Source organism: Periplaneta americana, chromosome 6 (assembly GCF_040183065.1).
Source record: "Periplaneta americana isolate PAMFEO1 chromosome 6, P.americana_PAMFEO1_priV1, whole genome shotgun sequence".
Classification (NCBI taxonomy): Eukaryota; Metazoa; Arthropoda; class Insecta; order Blattodea; family Blattidae; genus Periplaneta; species Periplaneta americana.
In genome coordinates, this window is record NC_091122.1 from 151,311,979 (window position 1) to 151,331,666 (window position 19,688).

At 35.0% G+C, this 19,688-nt stretch overlaps 1 protein-coding gene across 1 annotated transcript in view; it reads right to left on the reverse strand.

The window, feature by feature from the left end:
- Positions 1-19,479, reverse strand: part of LOC138701931 (uncharacterized) — a 35,686-nt gene extending 16,207 nt beyond the window's left edge. Inside the window, exons 1-2 of the mRNA XM_069829301.1 lie at positions 19,372-19,479; positions 5,612-5,663 (exon numbers count right to left, since the gene is read on the reverse strand). Of these exons, the coding sequence (XP_069685402.1) occupies positions 5,612-5,663; positions 19,372-19,416 (97 nt within the window). The 5' untranslated portion in view covers positions 19,417-19,479. The remainder of the gene's footprint in view (positions 1-5,611; positions 5,664-19,371) is intronic.
- Positions 19,480-19,688: the final 209 nt, after the last annotated feature.

Consider the following 19,688-nt stretch of genomic DNA (forward strand, 5'->3'; position numbering starts at 1 on the left):
GAGATTTGAATGAAACCTAGTGGTAAATCAATTTATATTTAAATTTCAATGTAATAATGAACAGAACGAATTGCACTTTTATTTTTAAAGTTTATTATTAACCTCTGTTGTAGTACCTATTCTTAATTAGTTACTAAACATAATGACAATTAGTACTTGATATTGTCCTTTATCTAGTAAATATAGTACTTTTAACTTTATATTATATAATTTGATAAATATCTACATTGTTTTAATAATTAAATTTTATTTTTGTATATCTATGAAATGTATTGCAGTAAGATTGTAACATTTGACAATGTTTATAGTGAAGTTTTTCATTGAATGATAATAATAATAATAATAATAATAATAATAATAATTATTATTATTATTATTATTACCACCGGTTGTTCTGTATGGTTGTGAAACTTGGACTCTCACTTTGAGAGAGGAACAGAGACTACTGGTGTTTGAGAATAAGATTCTTAGGAAAATATTTGGGACTAAGAGGAATGAAGTTACAGGAGAATGGAGAAAGTTACACAACACAGAACTGCACGCATTGTATTCTTCACCTGACATAATTAGGAACATTAAATCCAGACGTTTGAGATGGGCAGGGCATGTAGCACGTATGGGTGAATCCAGGAATGCATATAAAGTGTTAGTTGGGAGGCCGGAGGGAAAAAGACCTTTTGGGAGGCCGAGATGTAGATGGGAAGATAATATTAAAATGGATTTGAGGGAGGTGGGATATGATGATAGAGAATGGATTAATTTTGCTCAGGATAGGGACCAATGGCGGACTTATGTGAGGGCGGCAATGAACCTCCGGGTTCCTTAAAAGCCAGTAAGTAAGTAAGCATTATTATTATTATTATTATTATTATTATTATTATTATTATTATTATTATTATTATTATTACGGTACTGACTGATGAACGGAATGTAAACTTGAAACCATTGTAATGCGCCTCTCGGTCCCCAACATTACAAGCCTAGTTATGATTTATAGAATATAAAACTAGTGACACAAAAAGAGCGTGACCAAGAATTTTGTTCCACCAAATGCTTTATGTAAATGATTTTACAGTGTAAGCCAGTACCTGGCCAGGCAGGATCGACTCTCGATTACAGGTGAGGTGTGCCACGCTGTGGTGGACAAAACTGCGGGAATCCCCGATAGCTCAGCGGGCTGCGACTTATTGGATGTCGCAAGTACTTTGTTCGTCAATTGTTTGTCAAAAACAGATTTCACATTTCATGCACACGTTTGTTTTTATAGTCGTGACACGGCGACTTTTTATTTTTGGAGTTATTACGGAAATCGACGGGGAATGGGAACTGAATTGACTTCCGCCGTCAGATGACCTCCTGTGTTCACAAACATCAAAATTTTCGTAGTACTTTAATTATGAAAAACGCATTTAAAAATTATACCTATTTTTTCCGTAAACGCAGAGCTGCACGCATTGTATTCTTCACCTGACATAATTAGGAACATTAAATCCAGACGTTTGAGATGGGCAGGGCATGTAGCACGTATGGGCGAATCCAGATATGCATAACAGCTGCCAGTGTTCAAAATTTAAAATTTAACGATGAATATAGACTAATAATACACAGTGAAAATTGTTTAGATCCCAAAAGCTGTAAATGTCCACCATTGAAAGAAGCCATGTATGTGAAATATCTGGGTATCATTATTGATCAGAATTTAAAATGGCCTCATCACATTACTTATCTTTGTAAGAGGCTTCGTAAAACAATTTATAAATTCGTAAATCTTCGATGCTACTTACCCATTAGAGTTCTACGAAATGTTTATTTGGCCATTATTCAGTCTATCATTCAATATGGTATAATTGTTTGGGGTGCAATTACAAAAATTAATCTTAGTCCGTTAAATTTACTACAAAAACGAATAATTAAAATTTGTTTGAAGAAACGTTTCGATTATCCAACTAAATTAATTTATTCTGAATTTAATGTATTTAATATTGAACAAATTTATAAGTATACGCTATTAAAATGTTATCATAAAAATCGTAATAAGTTTGTATTACAGACACAGAATTATGACACAAGACGAAATATTAATTCAACATTAGTAGAACCTAAATGTCTCACATCTGCTGGTCTAAAGCATAGTACTAATTTTGGCCCTCGGTTGTGCAATGCTTTAACTAAATTACACCCAGAACTTCTAACATGTAACCCACTAACATATAACAAGAAAATTAGAAACGTGTTAATATCTTCAATTTGATTAAATAAATTTATAGCCTATGTGTATGAATTAATCAACCTATATTATATTTGTATTCTATAATTTTGAAATATATAGTCCTACTTTTCACGTGCGATATTATTCTTCTCTAGTGTTAATATTATATTATATAATTCCATTGCCGCTGTAATTTAAATTTTATTTCCTAGTTTATTTTACTTATTTATTTTTATTATTATTTTTTTCTATATTTCTCTTATATTAATATTGTATTATATAATTTCTGTAACTCTTAATTTTAATTCTATTTCCTATTTTATTTTATATTCTCTTATAGGCCTATTAATATTATATCTGAACTGCGACCGAACACGAGTGCTGCTCATTCGGTCTCAAATTTTGTTAATACTACTGTATCTCCTGTTTCATATTGTTTGTATTATTTTATTTCTATTTCTCTTGTTTGTTTGTAATTATATTCTTTATTCTGTATATTTAAATTTAAATAAATAAATAAATAAATAAAATATAAAGTGTTAGTTGGGAGGCCGGCGGGAAAAAGATCTTTGGGGAGGCCGAGACGTAGATGAGAAGATAATATTAAAATGGATTTGAGGGAGGTGAGATATGATGGTAGAGACTGGATTAATCTTGCTCAGGATAGGGATCAATGGCGGGCTTATGTGAGGACGGCAATGAACCTCCGGGTTCCTTAAAAGCCAGTAAGTAAGTAAGTAAGTAAGTAAGTAAGTAAGTAAGTAAGTAAGTAAGTAAGTAAGTAAGTAAGTAACGTTTCATAAATGAACCACCTTTCAGTTGGATAACATTGCCAGTATATATTACGTGTACATTTTCAGCTGTAACATATTAGTACAAGTTTTAGTTTTAAATGTTTTTCAACGTGGCGCTATATATATATATATATATATATATATATATATATATATATATAAATGTTTTTCAACGTGGCGCTATATATATATATATATATATATATATAGCGCCACGTTGAAAAACATTTAAAACTAAAACGCAAATATATATATATATATTTATATATATATATATATATATATATATATATAGCGCCACGTTGAAAAACATTTAAAACTAAAACGCAAATATATATATATATATATATATATATATATATATATATATATATATATATATATAGCGCCACGTTGAAAAACATTTAAAACTAAAACGCATATATATATATTTGCATTTTGTCACAATGTCTATTCTCGGATCCTATACAGGTTGAAAGGGGACCGATGCACCAAAATTTAACACGTGATTCTACATGTTAAATACAACGAAACTTTTATTACATTTTTCCTTTGATGAGGCGCAGTTAAGCAGGAGAAAATAGTCTTTTCCTAATGTTTGCAGCGCTCTATTGTGGTAATGGCCCGAAAGGAATGGCTGATTGATACTTGTGCGTTGTTTGCTGTTCTCCAACCAGGAGATAAACCGTGAAAGGAATGTGCTTACTATTGCGTCATCTATTGGAGCGAAGTAGATAGATAATATTATCGTTATAACATCAGTTTAAAAACCATGCGCTCTCCTGCATATTTTATTGCCTATATGGAGGGATTAAAAGACCAGGAGATTAACAGTGATCTAATTTTGTAACTAGGGTAGTATAAATATGTGTGTAACAATGTTATTGTTTGTGCTGTGAGAGCGAGCCAATAGAGATACGAGTACCCACGTGTGTGACCTTATGACATCTTATGACATCTTATGACATCAACATTCATTCACAGCATTACCCCGCTCCGTTTCATTCCGCAGAGACTTTCTCGTGGTTGGAGCATAGTATGTGCACTGCATATCGTCTGTAGCGAGCGGGAGCAGGGCGAGGCGCGGGTGATATCTGCACTTCTGGCTGTACTCAACTGAAGTCTACTGTTTTGGTACGAACTTCCTATCTATGATTATCACGAATTATATTCGGCGGATAAATCGTAAAACAGCGAACGCCAGTAGGGGAAGTTATTCCCACCCTCGCCGCTCGGCACCTCGCTCGCCTGCTCTCTCTCTCTCTCTCTATTGTCTCTCTCTACTATCTGCCCCGCTTCGGTGGATCACTGTCTACCGTCTCGCACGTATTTCATATTTTACAACACGCCACAACACAATACAACCAAATTAATGTGCATTAGACAACAAGACATATCCAACGACACACATTGCATTTCTGCAATACGTTACGGCAGTTCCCTTGAACATAAATTAGATTTATTTTCCCTTCTACCACTAACTCGCCTCGGCAGCCGAGAGGTCTAAAGCGTCACCAAAAAGCGTGCGTGCGTTTCGTTAGAAAGATCGACGGATCGAATACTGCCCTCCGCAAAGTCATAAGAAAAAAAAAAGAGAGAGACATGAAGCAGAGAGAAGAGACAGAGGGAAACAAGACGAAGTTCCTCTTTTGCTTCATAGATGCCGCATTCACTCTTTTTGTTCCACTTTCCTCCACTAGATGTCATCCCACCCTAAACCCCTATTTCAACTCTTTCCCGCTAGAGTGTGTGGTGAGCTTGTAGGGGAAAAGTGGACAGGGGTTGTGGGTGGAGCTTAGCGTTCGCTGTTTTACGATTTACCCCAGAAAAACAGTCGATTCGAAGAAGAGATGATGGGCATAAAAGGCTTCTTGGAATAGAAGCAACTGAACATTTCAGGTTGTAACAACACTTTATTTTGAACTCTTGTCATTGCTCATCTTTTTGAACATGTTTAATTTTATTGCAAAACATTTTTAATTATAGTCATTAATTGTGCAATTATTGTAATTAATTATTGTTGCATGTTCTGTTGTAATCATCTGATTGCTGATACATCGAAGCAGAGACGATATAAAAAAAACAAAAGAACGTAGGAGGAAAAATACTATCACTTATTAATTTTGAGCGGCATGCTTTTAACCATCAGAATCATTCAATCCTCATTGGTAAATCTAGCGTCAATAAGCTCGTTCATTGGCTGAGAAATTTTCGCGTGGGATTATTCTTAAAATTAGTATACAGTGCGTTTCAAAAGTCACGCATTTTTTCTGCTACAGCTATATGGAAATGATTTTTCGAAAAATGCTCGGACACGTAAAACATTATATTTTAAAATACACTTTTTCACAAAAACAATCCATTGTTAACATAATTGTTATGCGAGTTTCGACATCATTGGAAACATTTTAAAATGACACCCTGTATTTTTCTGTATACCATCTGAAATATTTTGTTATTCTCCATTGTTACACAAGCTATCAATTGTTTTATACAACAAACGTTGCTATGATAACAATGGCTGTCACCAATCCCATCGACGCAAAAAATGTAATTAATATAGCGTCGTTAAATATCCAAGTAAGAAAAAATATAACTTGTGTCTTACCTGGGAATTGTTGCTGTTGTGGAGAAATGTTTGGGAACGCCAAAGAACACATCTGAAATATAGATTGAAATACTTTTAGAATTATAATTTATTTATTAAGATGCAACGACAAAAATACAATTGCCTTGTATAGTATTACATAATGTATATTATGGTATTCACACATTTTATTTAATATCGTCAGTTATAGATCCCACTACAGATTTCAGAATTCTTAGAAACTTCTCACTAAATAAGGCTCAGTCTTATATGTGATGAATTTCTATACGAATATTTCACGTTTAAAAAATCGTACATTGCTTGAAAATGGTCACAATTCATTATTTACGATGTCGAGTCTTCTCGAGACGCTAGGAGGCATTGTCGTCTAACAACTATCTGTGGCGAAACTAAGGTGTAAATACAGAGTAAGCTTAAAAAATCTGCTTGCCTTATATATTTTATAAGGCAGATGTTTCCCGGGTTTCTATAAAATTCTTTTGTGACACGGACTCCACAAGAAGTTGATGACCACTCATTTTCATCTCCAAACAGAACATATGTAGGCTATAACTTGTCTCAGAGCACCCTGTTATCCAAGGATATTTCTTATAGCATGAAAATTGAAAACTTCTATTTTGTGTTCCTCCATCAGCTATTTTAATATGTAAATGTGATGTCGATCTCCTGTCTTTGTAAGCACATTTTGTTTCATACGTCCTACTTGAAAAAGGTTTCTCTTTCAATTCTACAAATAATGATCTCAGTGTTCTCTCAGTTAAAGCCATTTTACACAAAATTACTAGGTATATAACACACACACTCATGCACTTTTGATTAAACTATAATTCAACAGCGCAGCGCATTTATGGAACACCAATATAGCGTAACGTATTATTGTTGAGGCTAGCCGCGTTTCGTACCGAGATGTAGCGAATCGATACCTGAAGCTTTCGAGTCAAGGTCGTAGCCATGCCTTTAGAGGCTTGTAGCAATGACGTGGAGCTATCTCTATGTCACAAAATGACGTATTCCCTACGAAGTCTTTATGGCTTAGTGGTAGAGCTCTTTCTCTTCGTTACAAAGATCTGGCTTCGAATCTCTTTATGTAAAACGCACGCTTGTGACCACAGCGCACACGATGATTCCAGAGCTATTCCGAAGTGGAACTTAAGGCTGGTTCACAAAAAACCGAAAACGAGAACGAGAACGGAAAAATTGTTGAAATGTATATATTTAAATGTGAACATTCACAATTAACGAGAAGCTTGCCGGAGTCCGGGAACGGGAACGTGAGTTTGCCCAATTTTCAACTTTGCCATTCTCGTTTCCGATCACAGCCTACTAGATTCATTCTGTTGCCATGATAAAGCTATTTGATCTTCGTATATTTTGTAGTACGGAGGCCGTGACAATTTCTTCTTGCATCGTTTCTAACTAACTCGAAAATTCATTACAATCACTTTCAATATATGTTAACTTGTATATGTGTCCAGTTTACCACGTGAATTGAATTCTTAAATATTCTGTGTCATAAATTCTGAAGTTGGTTAACCTTTGTTTATGCTGGCTGGTTTGTTCTCATGAGAGAAAGTCAAAGGTCAATTATACATATATAACATCAGATTGCGTAATATCGACTTTACATAATATCGTTATTGTCATAGATGTCGATATGCTAGTCGTTTCCGTTCTTGGTTTATTGTGAATTAAAAATCTTTACTTTCTCGTTCTCTGTTTCCAATTCTCGTTCTAGTTCTCGTTCCTGGTTTATTGTGAACAGGGACCAATTTCCTTGTCAAAGGGTGTAGTACAACGCAGACGAATATGGGAACTAAGAATGTTCATGTGATACCAAGGCGAAACAAGAACGTTATTGTACCTTACGAATGCACACAGAACTTATGTAATAACATACTATTATACATAGTAAAGCAGTAATACATGTTGTCATTTATATAAATAATGATTCAACTTCCAAACTATGGCTGGGGACGGAGCGGTTCGGTACGGAGCAGTTACTGTGACGTCATTACTCGGTTGAACCGAGTATAGTACCGAGTACAAATTTGTGGCGACAGATTTAAAATTTAGATAGATTTAGTCGATTTTAGAACGTAATTTGAAAGTTAAACCAAGCGTGTTTAAAAGCGTTGTAGTAAAGCGCTTTCGCTTTGCCAATTGAAGAGAAAGAAAGTGCTTCTCTTCATTGCAAAATGGCGGTTGCAAATTTCGTTTGCGTGATCACAACTATTTGCGGAGTTATTTTGTATGAAAGGCCTATTTAACTTTCAGTGTTGTTATATATGACAGAATAAATAAAATTGATAAAATAATTGATAATACTAACAGCTAATAAATTAACATGTGAGGTAAACGTTAAACGCTGCAGCTAAGTAAAAAAGAAGATAGAAAGAAACTGGCTGAATGAAGCGCTGCCTAAAACACTTAAAAATAACACACAGAATTATTTACTATTACGGAAAATGGATAAAATAATCAATAAAATGTGGAATCTTAAACTGAAGAACATAATGCTTATTTATTTTATAACATTACTAGCCTTCATTACAACCATGTTCTCTTTGGTGAAGAGTAATATTATTGATAAATTAAATTAATTAGGTAACATAATTCGTAGAAATCAATACAAATAAAATGATGACTGATGAGGTAACACAAATCCAATAAACACAAAAAAAAACATAGAAAAATATAATGCACTTCCTTTTTTAACACTTTTTAATATTAATCAAACATTCTAATATGATGATGATGATGATAATAATAATAATAATAATAATAATAATAATAATAATAATAATAATAAGTCATATAATAGGATGATCTCTTCAATACTAGAGACCTTTCAGCCCTCGTTGGGGATAAGGAAATAATTTGTCCTGCAGCAGAAAATATTTAAATACAACAGTACCTACGTTGTTGTCTGCTAGAATTAAGTAAAACACGCGAACTCTGTTTGAATGTTTGAACTGACCGGTAACGGCTACGGTTAACCGAGTAACTTCGGTGCTCCGCTGCCAAGCACATAAACCGATAGAACCGAGTAACTCAACAGTTCTACTCGCTCCGTCCCCAGCTCTATTCCAAACTAACAAAACACTATTATAAATTATATTTAGGGAAAATATAATAATACGAACAAAAATATAATTTATAAAACGAATATTTCGAGAGAGTTTGTAAAGAACTCCGATCTTAGGATTCAAATTTACTATCGGTAACCGGAAATTTCCCTTGTGAGACGAAGAAAATTAGCTACCCTTTCCTTACAATTTTGTTGGCGTGTCACGCTTCATAAACCTCAAGTAATCACATCGCAAGGTTAAATATATCCATATCCTTGCCTTATATTATCGAACACTTCCGCTATCTTTAATAGTGCCGGAAAACTCATTCTACATTGTAATATTGCAGAAGTCCATTGTACCAACGTTGAAACTTTAACTCGATTGCTTTTATCACCAGCCATAAATTGCTTGTGATTATCTGTATATTACTTCTCAGGAGAACATTACGATATCGTCTTTTCTTAACACGTGTCTCCAAGTCATATCTTCTCTCCTTCCATTCTGCTAGCCATAAAGAGTTTTATATCATGAACTGTAATATTGACTATTTCTACTTTAGCGTGTTTGATATCAGATTAGTTTCAACAAAAGAAGATATTGAAGAATGTCGAATATAATCGGCGAATCCAGGAACACAGTGACTTTCAAGTACCAAAAGGTCATAATTTGACGCTTTTAAAGTTCTAACTTCCTTATTAAACGAAGTATTGAACATTATTTTCGCACTGCAGAAATATTTATTTGTTATTTAATTAATTATATATATATATTCATTTGTTTATTTATTTATTTATTTATAAGAACACAGGCATTACTGCCCATAAAGCACCTTCTTAAAATTTTTATTTTCAAGGAAAAGGCGAAAACAGTTAATAATGTGAAACAAATTTATATTTGCAGCAGAGTATTATAACATATACAATGAGAAACTGAATAATCTGAATATACTGAATATAATGAGAGAGAGAGAGGGAGAGAGAGAGAGAGATTTGTATCTTCTAAATTAACCAAGTTTGCATAAATGTTTCTTAAATATATCAATACAATTGGGATTATTTAACTTATTATAAAGGGACAACATTCTGATTAGGGGTGAATTTTCATGACTATCTGACCTAGGAATATGGAAAAGTACTTTTTTACGTGGCTTAAGGAATAGGTACGTAAAGATTAATTTTTGGTTCTACAGAATATATCTGTTATTGTAACAAAGATTATTAGAGGAGAAAAATTCGCTCCGGCTCCGAGGATCGAACCCGGGTTCTTAGTTCTACATACCAAGTGCTATAACCACTGAGCTACGCCGAAGTTCAATCCACAACACCGGATCGAATCCCTCTCCTCCTTGGCACTCTCTTAGAATGGTACCTCGTATCAACAAATGCACGTGGGCAAGGATCTCACAATTGGTTCTACACCAAAGTACATCAGTGCGCGATTAGAAAACTACTCCGTATTTACAAATGGTTTCTTGTTTTAAAAAAAATTGCAATATTGCTGTTTACAAATATTAAAGAAGAACTTAGTTACAAATTTATATTATTACAACAATATATACTATTTTCATTGCAATAAAAGGTAGAACGCATTAATACAAAACACGGAAAAGTTGTATATTGCGATCAGATTGAAGTATACACTATGACACTATGCAGTAATAGCAGGTCTAACAATGTTTTATATACAGGATGTTCCATTTATCTTATGAACCTATTATAAATTTTTTGTTTGGATAGGTATTGAAATTTTTGTTTTTGAGCGTTATGTTAGAACGAGGGCTAACATGAGTGTGGAGATTTGGTGCATGTAACTACATTATGGTACAAGATACACGTGACGACATCAATTTTTAAAATAGCACTACATGCCTTAATCATGTTACATTTATTACACACGAGTTCAAAAGACGAGTTCAAAAATGTATCACAGTGTCACCTTTCTAATCAATAACAACAATAAAACGAAACAAAAACCTACTTCCAATTTGATAATGTTATGCTTTGAGGGTCACAGAAGATGTTCCAAATGGTGGCCATTCACATTAATGCACATTCGAAGGCGTTCCGCGAAAGACCGTATGACTGCCCGGCATATTGCTGGCTGAATGGACACACAAGCCTGTCGAATGCGTTGCTGCATGTCGTCTGGTGTTGTCAGAATGTTCTGGCACACAATGTCCTTTACAGTTCCCCACAGGAAGAAGTTGAGTGGTGACAGGTCCGGAGAACGTGCAGGCCACTGCCCGTGGATTGTTGCGTCGACAATTGTGGTTTGTTTACATGTTAAGACAGCAAAAAACACAACATACGACATGTACGTACGACATTCGTCTTTCGTTTTGTGTAAGTTAGTGCACAAGATGAATGGGGCACCGCAACAAACGGCACATTCTGATGTCATTCATTTTGCATTTTGTTTTTGTTATTGATTGGGAAAGTGGCATTGTGATACATTATTTTTGAACTCGTCTTAATGTGTGTAATCAATGTAACATGATTAAAGTATGTAGTGCTATTTGAAAAATTGATGACGTCACTTGTATCTTTTATCATAATATAGTTACATGCACAAAATCTGTACACTCATGTTAACCCCTCGTTCTAACATAACTCTCAAAAACAAAAATTCCAGTACCTATCAAAACAAAAAAGTTAATAATAGGTGCACAAGATACATCGAACACTCTGTATAGCCACTGTATAAACTACAAAAATAAATAATACCACAATTACATATAGTAGGACAGTAAAACATTTAGGGTTATATTTAGATTCAAATTTAAATTTTCAAAGTCAAGTGACCTACATATGTAAGAAAACTTTTTCCATAATTCATTCCTGATCCAAACTTTAGTGATGCTCTATTTCGATTATTGCGATTCTCTATTCACGAATGTAAATACTGATCTTGCCCATAGACTACAGCGTGTTCACAATATCTGCGTTCCTTTCGTTTGTAACATTAGAAAATTCGATCATGTAACACCGTCACTAGAATTGTTGTCTTGGAGTCCACTTAAAAAAAGACGATTCTTCAACTCTCTCTTATTACTATTTAAAATCATCCACACCTCCACACCCTCTTACCTAGCATCTCGTTTCGTTTACCTTTCACTACCTCGAACCCGGAACATGTACCTTCTCTCTATTCCTCTGCACAGAACATCCTTCTACTCATCATCTTTCAGCATATCTATTCCACTCCTCTGGAACACTCTCCCTGACCATGTCAGAGACTGTCGCACAATATCAAAATTCAAATTTAAATTAAAAAATCACATTCTAGTTCATGGAATTGCTTGTTGAACACCTGTTAGGTTGCGCAACTTCGGCTTAACCCATGATATTTATAGTAAATATTGTAACTATGCTGATGTAAAATTGACAATTAATTTGTAATGTATTTGTTATTATTATTATTATTATTATTATTATTATTATTATTATTATTATTATTATTATTATTATCAGTTATCACTAATATCTTGCTATCTCTGTTTTCTTTCTTTTTTCTTGTATTAGCTCGATGAGAGCTCTATAGTCTTCTTTTGACTCTGTTGACCCTCTATAGGGCTTTAATTTAATATGTATTATTTTCATCAGTGTTTGTATTTCTTTCTTGTACAGGGACATCACTTTATTTTTACCAACATTTTTAACATTAACCTGGCTATACTCGGAAACTCTGTTGCCTCCTTCCATTACAGGAGTTTGATGTTACTAGTGCAATATGTAAACAAATCATTTTACTAGGTATAGGAGGAGAGAAAAGTAGTGTATCCATTTATGTTGTAGGGAAATACGATATTACGATTTTCAGTTTGATCATTACTTTTACGGAATTTATCAAAATACAGTAGAGAAGTAACATTTTTTTTCAAAAACTCAACTTTTCAGGCGGCTATGTTCGTTATGTAATGTCTACTTTATTTAGCATATTAATTATTGATGTTATCATACAATATAGAGAGAGCATTTAAATTGAGGGGGTCATAAGTAAAGGGCTGTAAGTGCACTTAAGTTGCTTTCGAGAAAATGGGGTTTACATATTTAAGCTTTCGTAAAATCGGTGAAATTTTTTATTTAAATTTTAATGTGTGATGCGATTAAAATATCCCTTTGCCACTAAAATTTTAGATACTTTTGCTTACACTGGATGCACTTAACTCATGTTACTACAAATGTCACTAGCATTCCTTTGCTTCTAGCCACCTCAATTCAAAAAAAGCTAATCTGAATTTTTAAACAAGTTGCTGAAAATGGTTGCCGTTCATTACAATGCAGGCTTCAATTCACTACGCATATTATTAAAAACATTTTGAAACATATTCTCTGAAATTGAATTTATCGTTTCTTGAATATAATTTTTTAGTACGATATTATTAATATAGGTTCTTTCTTCTATAGAAAACGCAATCATATTTATGAAACACACTATACACTGCAGTGTTTACTTCACTGCTTGAAGACTTCGAATGCAACAGCGGCCGTAAGTTTGTGTGTCTGACGGGAGCAAGGACATTAATGAAGGGGTGAGAGTGAAGTACATTTAGAAATGCAGGTACAATAAAAATGCAAGTAAAAATAAAATGATGTCCCTGTATTTATATGTGCTATCTGGTAGGATGGAAGAGAAGGCCTTATGGCCTTAATCCTGTCAGATTAAATAAATAAATAAATAAATAAATATAGTAGAGGAACAGCAAACCTATTTCATCTGGCAACAAGTTACGCCGTCTGAACATGACTAATCCTGGGATCCATCTTGCCAAATTATCTCTTCGCTACTACCAATTACGAGTACATCGACGCTAGATAATTTCTTACTAGATATAGAATCGTTAAATTAATCAACATAGAATAGTGGTTTGTTTAAATTGCTAACATAAAAAATACGACCGAATCTCATGATGAAACACTTTTCCATATACTCGATATATCAAAGAATTTTGGTATTGTTTTTGCTGATTCAACTACGGTAATACAAGCTCGCAGGCGCAGTATTGCAACCCGCTTTAACACTGATATAACTTTAATTTTATTGCGTCATGCTAAAATATATCGAAAAGCATTTGAAACAGCCGAAATAATTTTCGATTAGATGCATTTTATGTTGTGGCGTTTTATGATCACAATTGTGTTGAAACAAAGCACTTATCGCGTAATGAAACAAGCTGCCATTTCCATAGAAAATAGTCCTGCACCAGCGACTGTTACATCAGTCACGATTTTATTATTTTAACGTGTGTTCTATCCCCGCTGCTATATCTTCGCAATCGCACTTTGCTGGTGGCTTCTATTGTGAGGTCACCCCCTTCTCATATATGGTATACAGAGTGTTAAGAAAAAAAGCATAAAATATTTTAGGAGGTGCTAGTATGCATCAAAACAAGAGTGTTACTTTTATTGTAAAATAGATGAGGATAGGAACTGGGCCCTTGAAATCTGTTGTGTTCCATGTAATTCTATTAACTAGTTGGCTAAAAGGATCCCGTTATAAGCCTTTTCCAGTTCTAATGATATGCCGGGAACCTGACGTTCATTCAACAGACTGTTACTTTCTAAGACTACAGATCAGAAGATTACAGAGAACTTGTCAGCGAGCTGATTCAGAACTATAACGTGATGGGGTGTCATGTATCTCTCAAAATAACTTCTTGGATTCTCATCTATTTTTTTATTTCTTCAAACCCTCCGGGTAGTGAGCTACGATCGTAGGGAACGTTTTTATCAGGATCAGGATTTTTCTGGAATGGAAAGGCGCTACCAGGAAAAATGGAGCACAAATACTCTGTCAGACTACTGCTGGATACTCAAAAGAGATGTTTACGAAGCCAAGTATAGCTTAAAATCTATTTCACACGTTTTAAATAAATAAATATGATTTTAGGTGAAAGGTTACAAGGTATCAATACTAGAAAAATTAGAATTACATTTCATATAATGACTCAAAAACCTTGCGTAATAGAAAAATTTTGAAAACACATTTGAAAACAGCACGGAAAAATGCTATAAGAATCACACATTCTTTATTTTTAACAAAAAACATGTTTAATTTTGTTGACTAGTGTAATTTTTTTTTAACAATTGGTGAACAGTTTTAATGTCCCAGTATCTGAATGCTTACTATTACACATAAATGACGAACAGTCACTGCATCTTGTTCTGCACTTCATTGAAGAGAGAACGGTCTAAGAGGACTAATTTCTGAAGCTGATGATAATGAAGATAATGGTGATTAATCTCTCAAAATGTAAATGAATTTCTGCGTTAATAAAATATTTTAGCATCTAGCTGCAGCGCTGGAAATTGTACCAGATCAATGGAAGGAGTCCATAATCGTACCTATCTTTAAGAAGGGGGACAAGACTAACTGTAGTAACTTTCGAGGAATATCACTTTTGTTGACGTCGTACAAAATTTTGTCCAATATTCTTTTGAGAAGGTTAACTCCATATGTAGATGAAGTTATCGGGGATCATCAGTGTGGTTTTAGGCGTACTAGATCAACTATTCACCAGATATTTTGTATTCGACAGATAATGGAGAAAAAATGGGAGTATAAGAGTACAGTGCATCAGTTATTCATAGATTTAAAAAAGGCATATGACTCGGTTAAGAGAGAAGTTTTATATGATACTCTTATTGAATTTGGTATTCCCAAGAAACTAGTTCGATTAATTAAAATGTGTCTTAGTGAAGCTTACAGCAGAGTCCGTACAGGCTAGTTTCTATGTGATGCTTTTCCAATTCACTGCGGGCTAAAGCAGGGAGATGCACTATCACCTTTACTTTTTAACTTTGCTCTAGAATATGCCATTAGGAAAGTTCAGGATAACGGAGAGGGTTTGGAATTGAACGGGTTACATCAGCTGCTTGTCTATGCGGATGACGTGAATATGTTAGGAGAAAATCCACAAACGATTTGGGAAAGCACAGAAATTTTACTTGAAGCATGTAAAGTGATAGGTTTGGAAGTAAATCCCGAAAAGACATAGTATATGATTATGTCTCGTGACGAGAATATTGTACAAAATAGAAATATAAAAATTGGAAATTTATCTTTTGAAGAAGTGGAGAAATTCAAATATCTGGGAGCAACAGTAACAAATATAAATGATACTCGGGAAGAAATTAAACACAGAATAAATATGGGAAATGCGTGTTATTATTCGGTTGAGAAACTTTTATCATCCAGTCTGCTGTGAAAAAATCTGAAAGTTAGAATTTATAAAACAGTTATATTACCGGTTGTTCTTTATGGTTGTGAATCTTGGACTCTTACTTTGAGAGAGGAACATAGGTTAAGGGTGTTTGAGAATGAGGTGCTTAGGAAAATATTTGGGGCTAAGCGGGATGAAGTTACAGGAGAATGGAGAAAGTTACACAACGCAGAACTGCACGCATTGTATTCTTCACCTGACATAATTATGAACATTAAATCCAGACGTTTGAGATGGGCAGGTCATGTAGCACGTATGGGCGAATCGAGAAATGCATATAGAGTGTTAGTTAGGAGGCCGGAGGGAAAAAGACCTTTAGGGAGGCCGAGACGTAGATGGGAAGATAATATTAAAATGGATTTGAGGGAGGTGAGATATGATGATAGAGACTGGATTAATCTTGCTCAGGATAGGGACCAATGGCGGGCTTATGTGAGGGCGGCAATGAACCTCCGGGTTCCTTAAAAGCCAGCAAGTAAGTAAGCTGCAGCGCTGAAAATTGCGTTCGTAGTCGGACGGCTCGTTTAAATCCCATTCCGTTTTCAAAGCATTAAATTGTATTAGCATTTTCTTGAATTATGACAAACTTCCAACGTCGTAAATATTCTATTATTTTCGGGAACTAGATATTGTCTGCAAAAACAATAAAATTCACGTTACTCTGTGTAATTGCTGATTATGGACTGAATCCATCGCTGTTAATGAATGATTTAAAAACTTCAAAGCAGAGAGGGTTTAAGAGAGTTGATTCCTATTTATACATTTGTCACAAAATGAGAGAAGTTCAAAGTTCAACTTGATGTCATTCTATATTAACGACTGTGAGCCTGGAAACCGGCTTCTCTTTGTGCGGCGCTGTTGGAAATGTGACATGGACACTGTCTAGCGGTGATCAACGCATCATCTTTCGGCAATAAAATCTCGCGACTTACATAATATGCGCCAAAAAAAACGACACTGAAATGTTATTTAATTGCGTTGGTACTGTGTGTGTTTAAAATGTGTACCATCACATGCCACTCATTATTCATAACGTTCTGAAGATTATTAAACATGTTTATATACAAAGGCTTCTGTAAGGACAAAAAAATGACTTTATCTTCTCGCGTAATTCGAGAATATTTGTAGGTGGATTATCTAACTTTTTAAAAATAATTTATTGATCGATCAGCGCATTTAGCGCTATACAGATCATTTCTAAATAAAATATAAATACAATACATGACACTGAATTGAGGGCAGCCTAGATTGGGCTCCTCAATGAACAAAAATAATTGTTAATAAATAATTATTTACATAGGTTGGTGTGATGATAAATTTTGATTGTAATATGAGGTCCATTGGAAGTCGGCTCTTGATTCTGGTGGGAAATATGGACTTTCCTTCCGAGAGAGTAGTGGATGGCGCCTGGAACATTTTCTAGGTTGTTATAGAGCTTCTTAGCTTGTGAATGAATAAACTGTTTGATTGTGTCAATACCAGCTTCTCTGTGTAGTTGACTGTTACGGACAAACCAAGGAGAATTGAGTGAAATTCGTAGGACTTTATTTTGAAATGACTGGATGTGTTTAATTCCACTTACTGCAGCTCCTCCCCAGACAGGACAGGCGTAAAGCAGTAGAGGTCGTAACAGAGATGTGTAAAGTAGCATGCAGTTTTGTAGCTTTAGAGATGATTTCTTGTTGAGGAGCGGATATAATTTAGCGAGTCTAGAGTAGGCCAATTTAAGTTTGTTGTTGATGTGATGTTTCCATGATAGACGGCGATCTAAGTGCACTCCAAGATATTTAACAGCGTCATCCTTTGGTTTCCACGATATCACGTTGGTTGAAAGATTTATGCATGGAGGATTAGCAGGACGACACAAAGTAAATATCATTGCTTCGCATTTATTGTAGTTCAAAGCCAAGGGCATATGATGTTTAAAGCTTCCTGAAGGTGTCATCTAACTTGAAAAATGATTATTTCCACATGCTCAATATGTAGGCATCTGCTGCCGTGAGATCCGGGGAGCAGGAAGGCTACGGGAATGTATTTCCACGAGAAATTAGGCGATCTCGAAAGTGTCGTTGCAGAAGGAAAAGTGACTCCCTCGCGGTGTGAACTGTAGCTCCATCTTGCTGCATCCATTGTTTTTGGAGGGGTAAGTTTCTGGCGTCACAAATACGGCGCAAATTCCGCACAAATGGGGTAATAATGAGATCTCTGTAGAGTGCCTGGTTTACTGTTTTTGGATTCTGTGCAGCATCCTCGACGAAATAAGGGCCCAATATTCCATTGCCGGACAAGGCGCATCAAATTGCAACCCGTGCACTGTGCAGTGGTTTCTGTATAACGACATTTCAAATCCTAATAAAACGAGTTGTTTATCGGTTGATGTAGCCATCAAGGTGATAATGTTATGCATCTAGTGGAACTACGAGGGTGTGCTGTACTACGAATTGTTTCCCCGAGGTATAACCATCACTGCCACCAACTGAGACGTCTTGCACACAAAATCCAAGAAAAATTACCAACAAGACTGCATGAAGTGATATTACTCCACGATAACGCCTGTCCGCACTCTGCTAGTCTGTCGCAAAACTCTATCCAGGAGTTGTGTTGAGAATTCATTCCGCACCCATCTTATTCACCTGATCTTGCGCCCTCAGATTTTCACCTTTTCTGCTCTCTATCGAACAACCTACAAGGAACTTCCTTTCCGGATGAAAATTCTCTCCGAACATGGCTTGACTACTTCTTTAACTCAAGACCACGCGATTTCTACAGGCGTGGAATCGAACAACTACTCCACCGTTAGCATACTTTTGTAAATAGTGAAGGAGAATATATTGTTGATGATTAACTTCTCTCTTATGTGTACCTGATGTACTTAATGAACTTATGAAAAAATCGCTTCGGAATTAGTCACCAACCTAATAGAATCCCGTCAGCTGTGAGATATGCTCGGTGATACGATTTGTTGTGGTGAAAACTGTAAATCGGCTGAAATCCATCATGTTACGCTCTGGGGTGGTTTTTTTGCACAACACCCTCCCGCATACTGTAAATCATACTGTGTCCAAACTGAAAAATTTCAATTGGAAAGTGTTTGGTCATCCTCCACACAGCCCTGATTTGGCGTCTAATGATTACCATATTTTATGCATATGAGGAAGTAGCGCTTTGACGATGACAAGAGTTACATTTCAACGTTTTAGGTTTACTTCAGTCTTAGGCGGAAAAGTTTTATAACTGCAGTATTCAACATTTCTCAATTTAGTCAGAAGCTATGTATAAAACTAAATCAAAGTTTGTAAGTTGTAAACCAATCCTGTAACCACATTATCATTTTTGTTACAATAAAACTGAGTTTACTTTATGAATAGCACCGGTATATGAGTAGACCTACTTGTTAAATATGACGTATAAATAAAAGCATGCATTTTCATGCAAATTCTCGTGTAGATATCAGAGCCAATACCCACCAGGTGCACGAAGAAGATGACGAAGACCAGCGATTCATTCCACATGATGCTCTGATGGTTCCTCCACCACTGTGAGGGTCCGCCATGCGACGTAGGCCCCAGCAAGACTTATCATCGGCTGGAATACAATGCCACATTATTTAGATATGTGTTAATCACCGCTACATTATGGAGTTATCTGGAATGGAAACAGCAGTCTTTATTGCTTTGCAAGTCTTAACAGTCTTTCAGAAACTGAATAACACGATCAAGTCGTAAAGAAATTGAATTAAAGGCTGCAGATTCCGAGTTAATGAAACATTGCAGTCCAATATTTC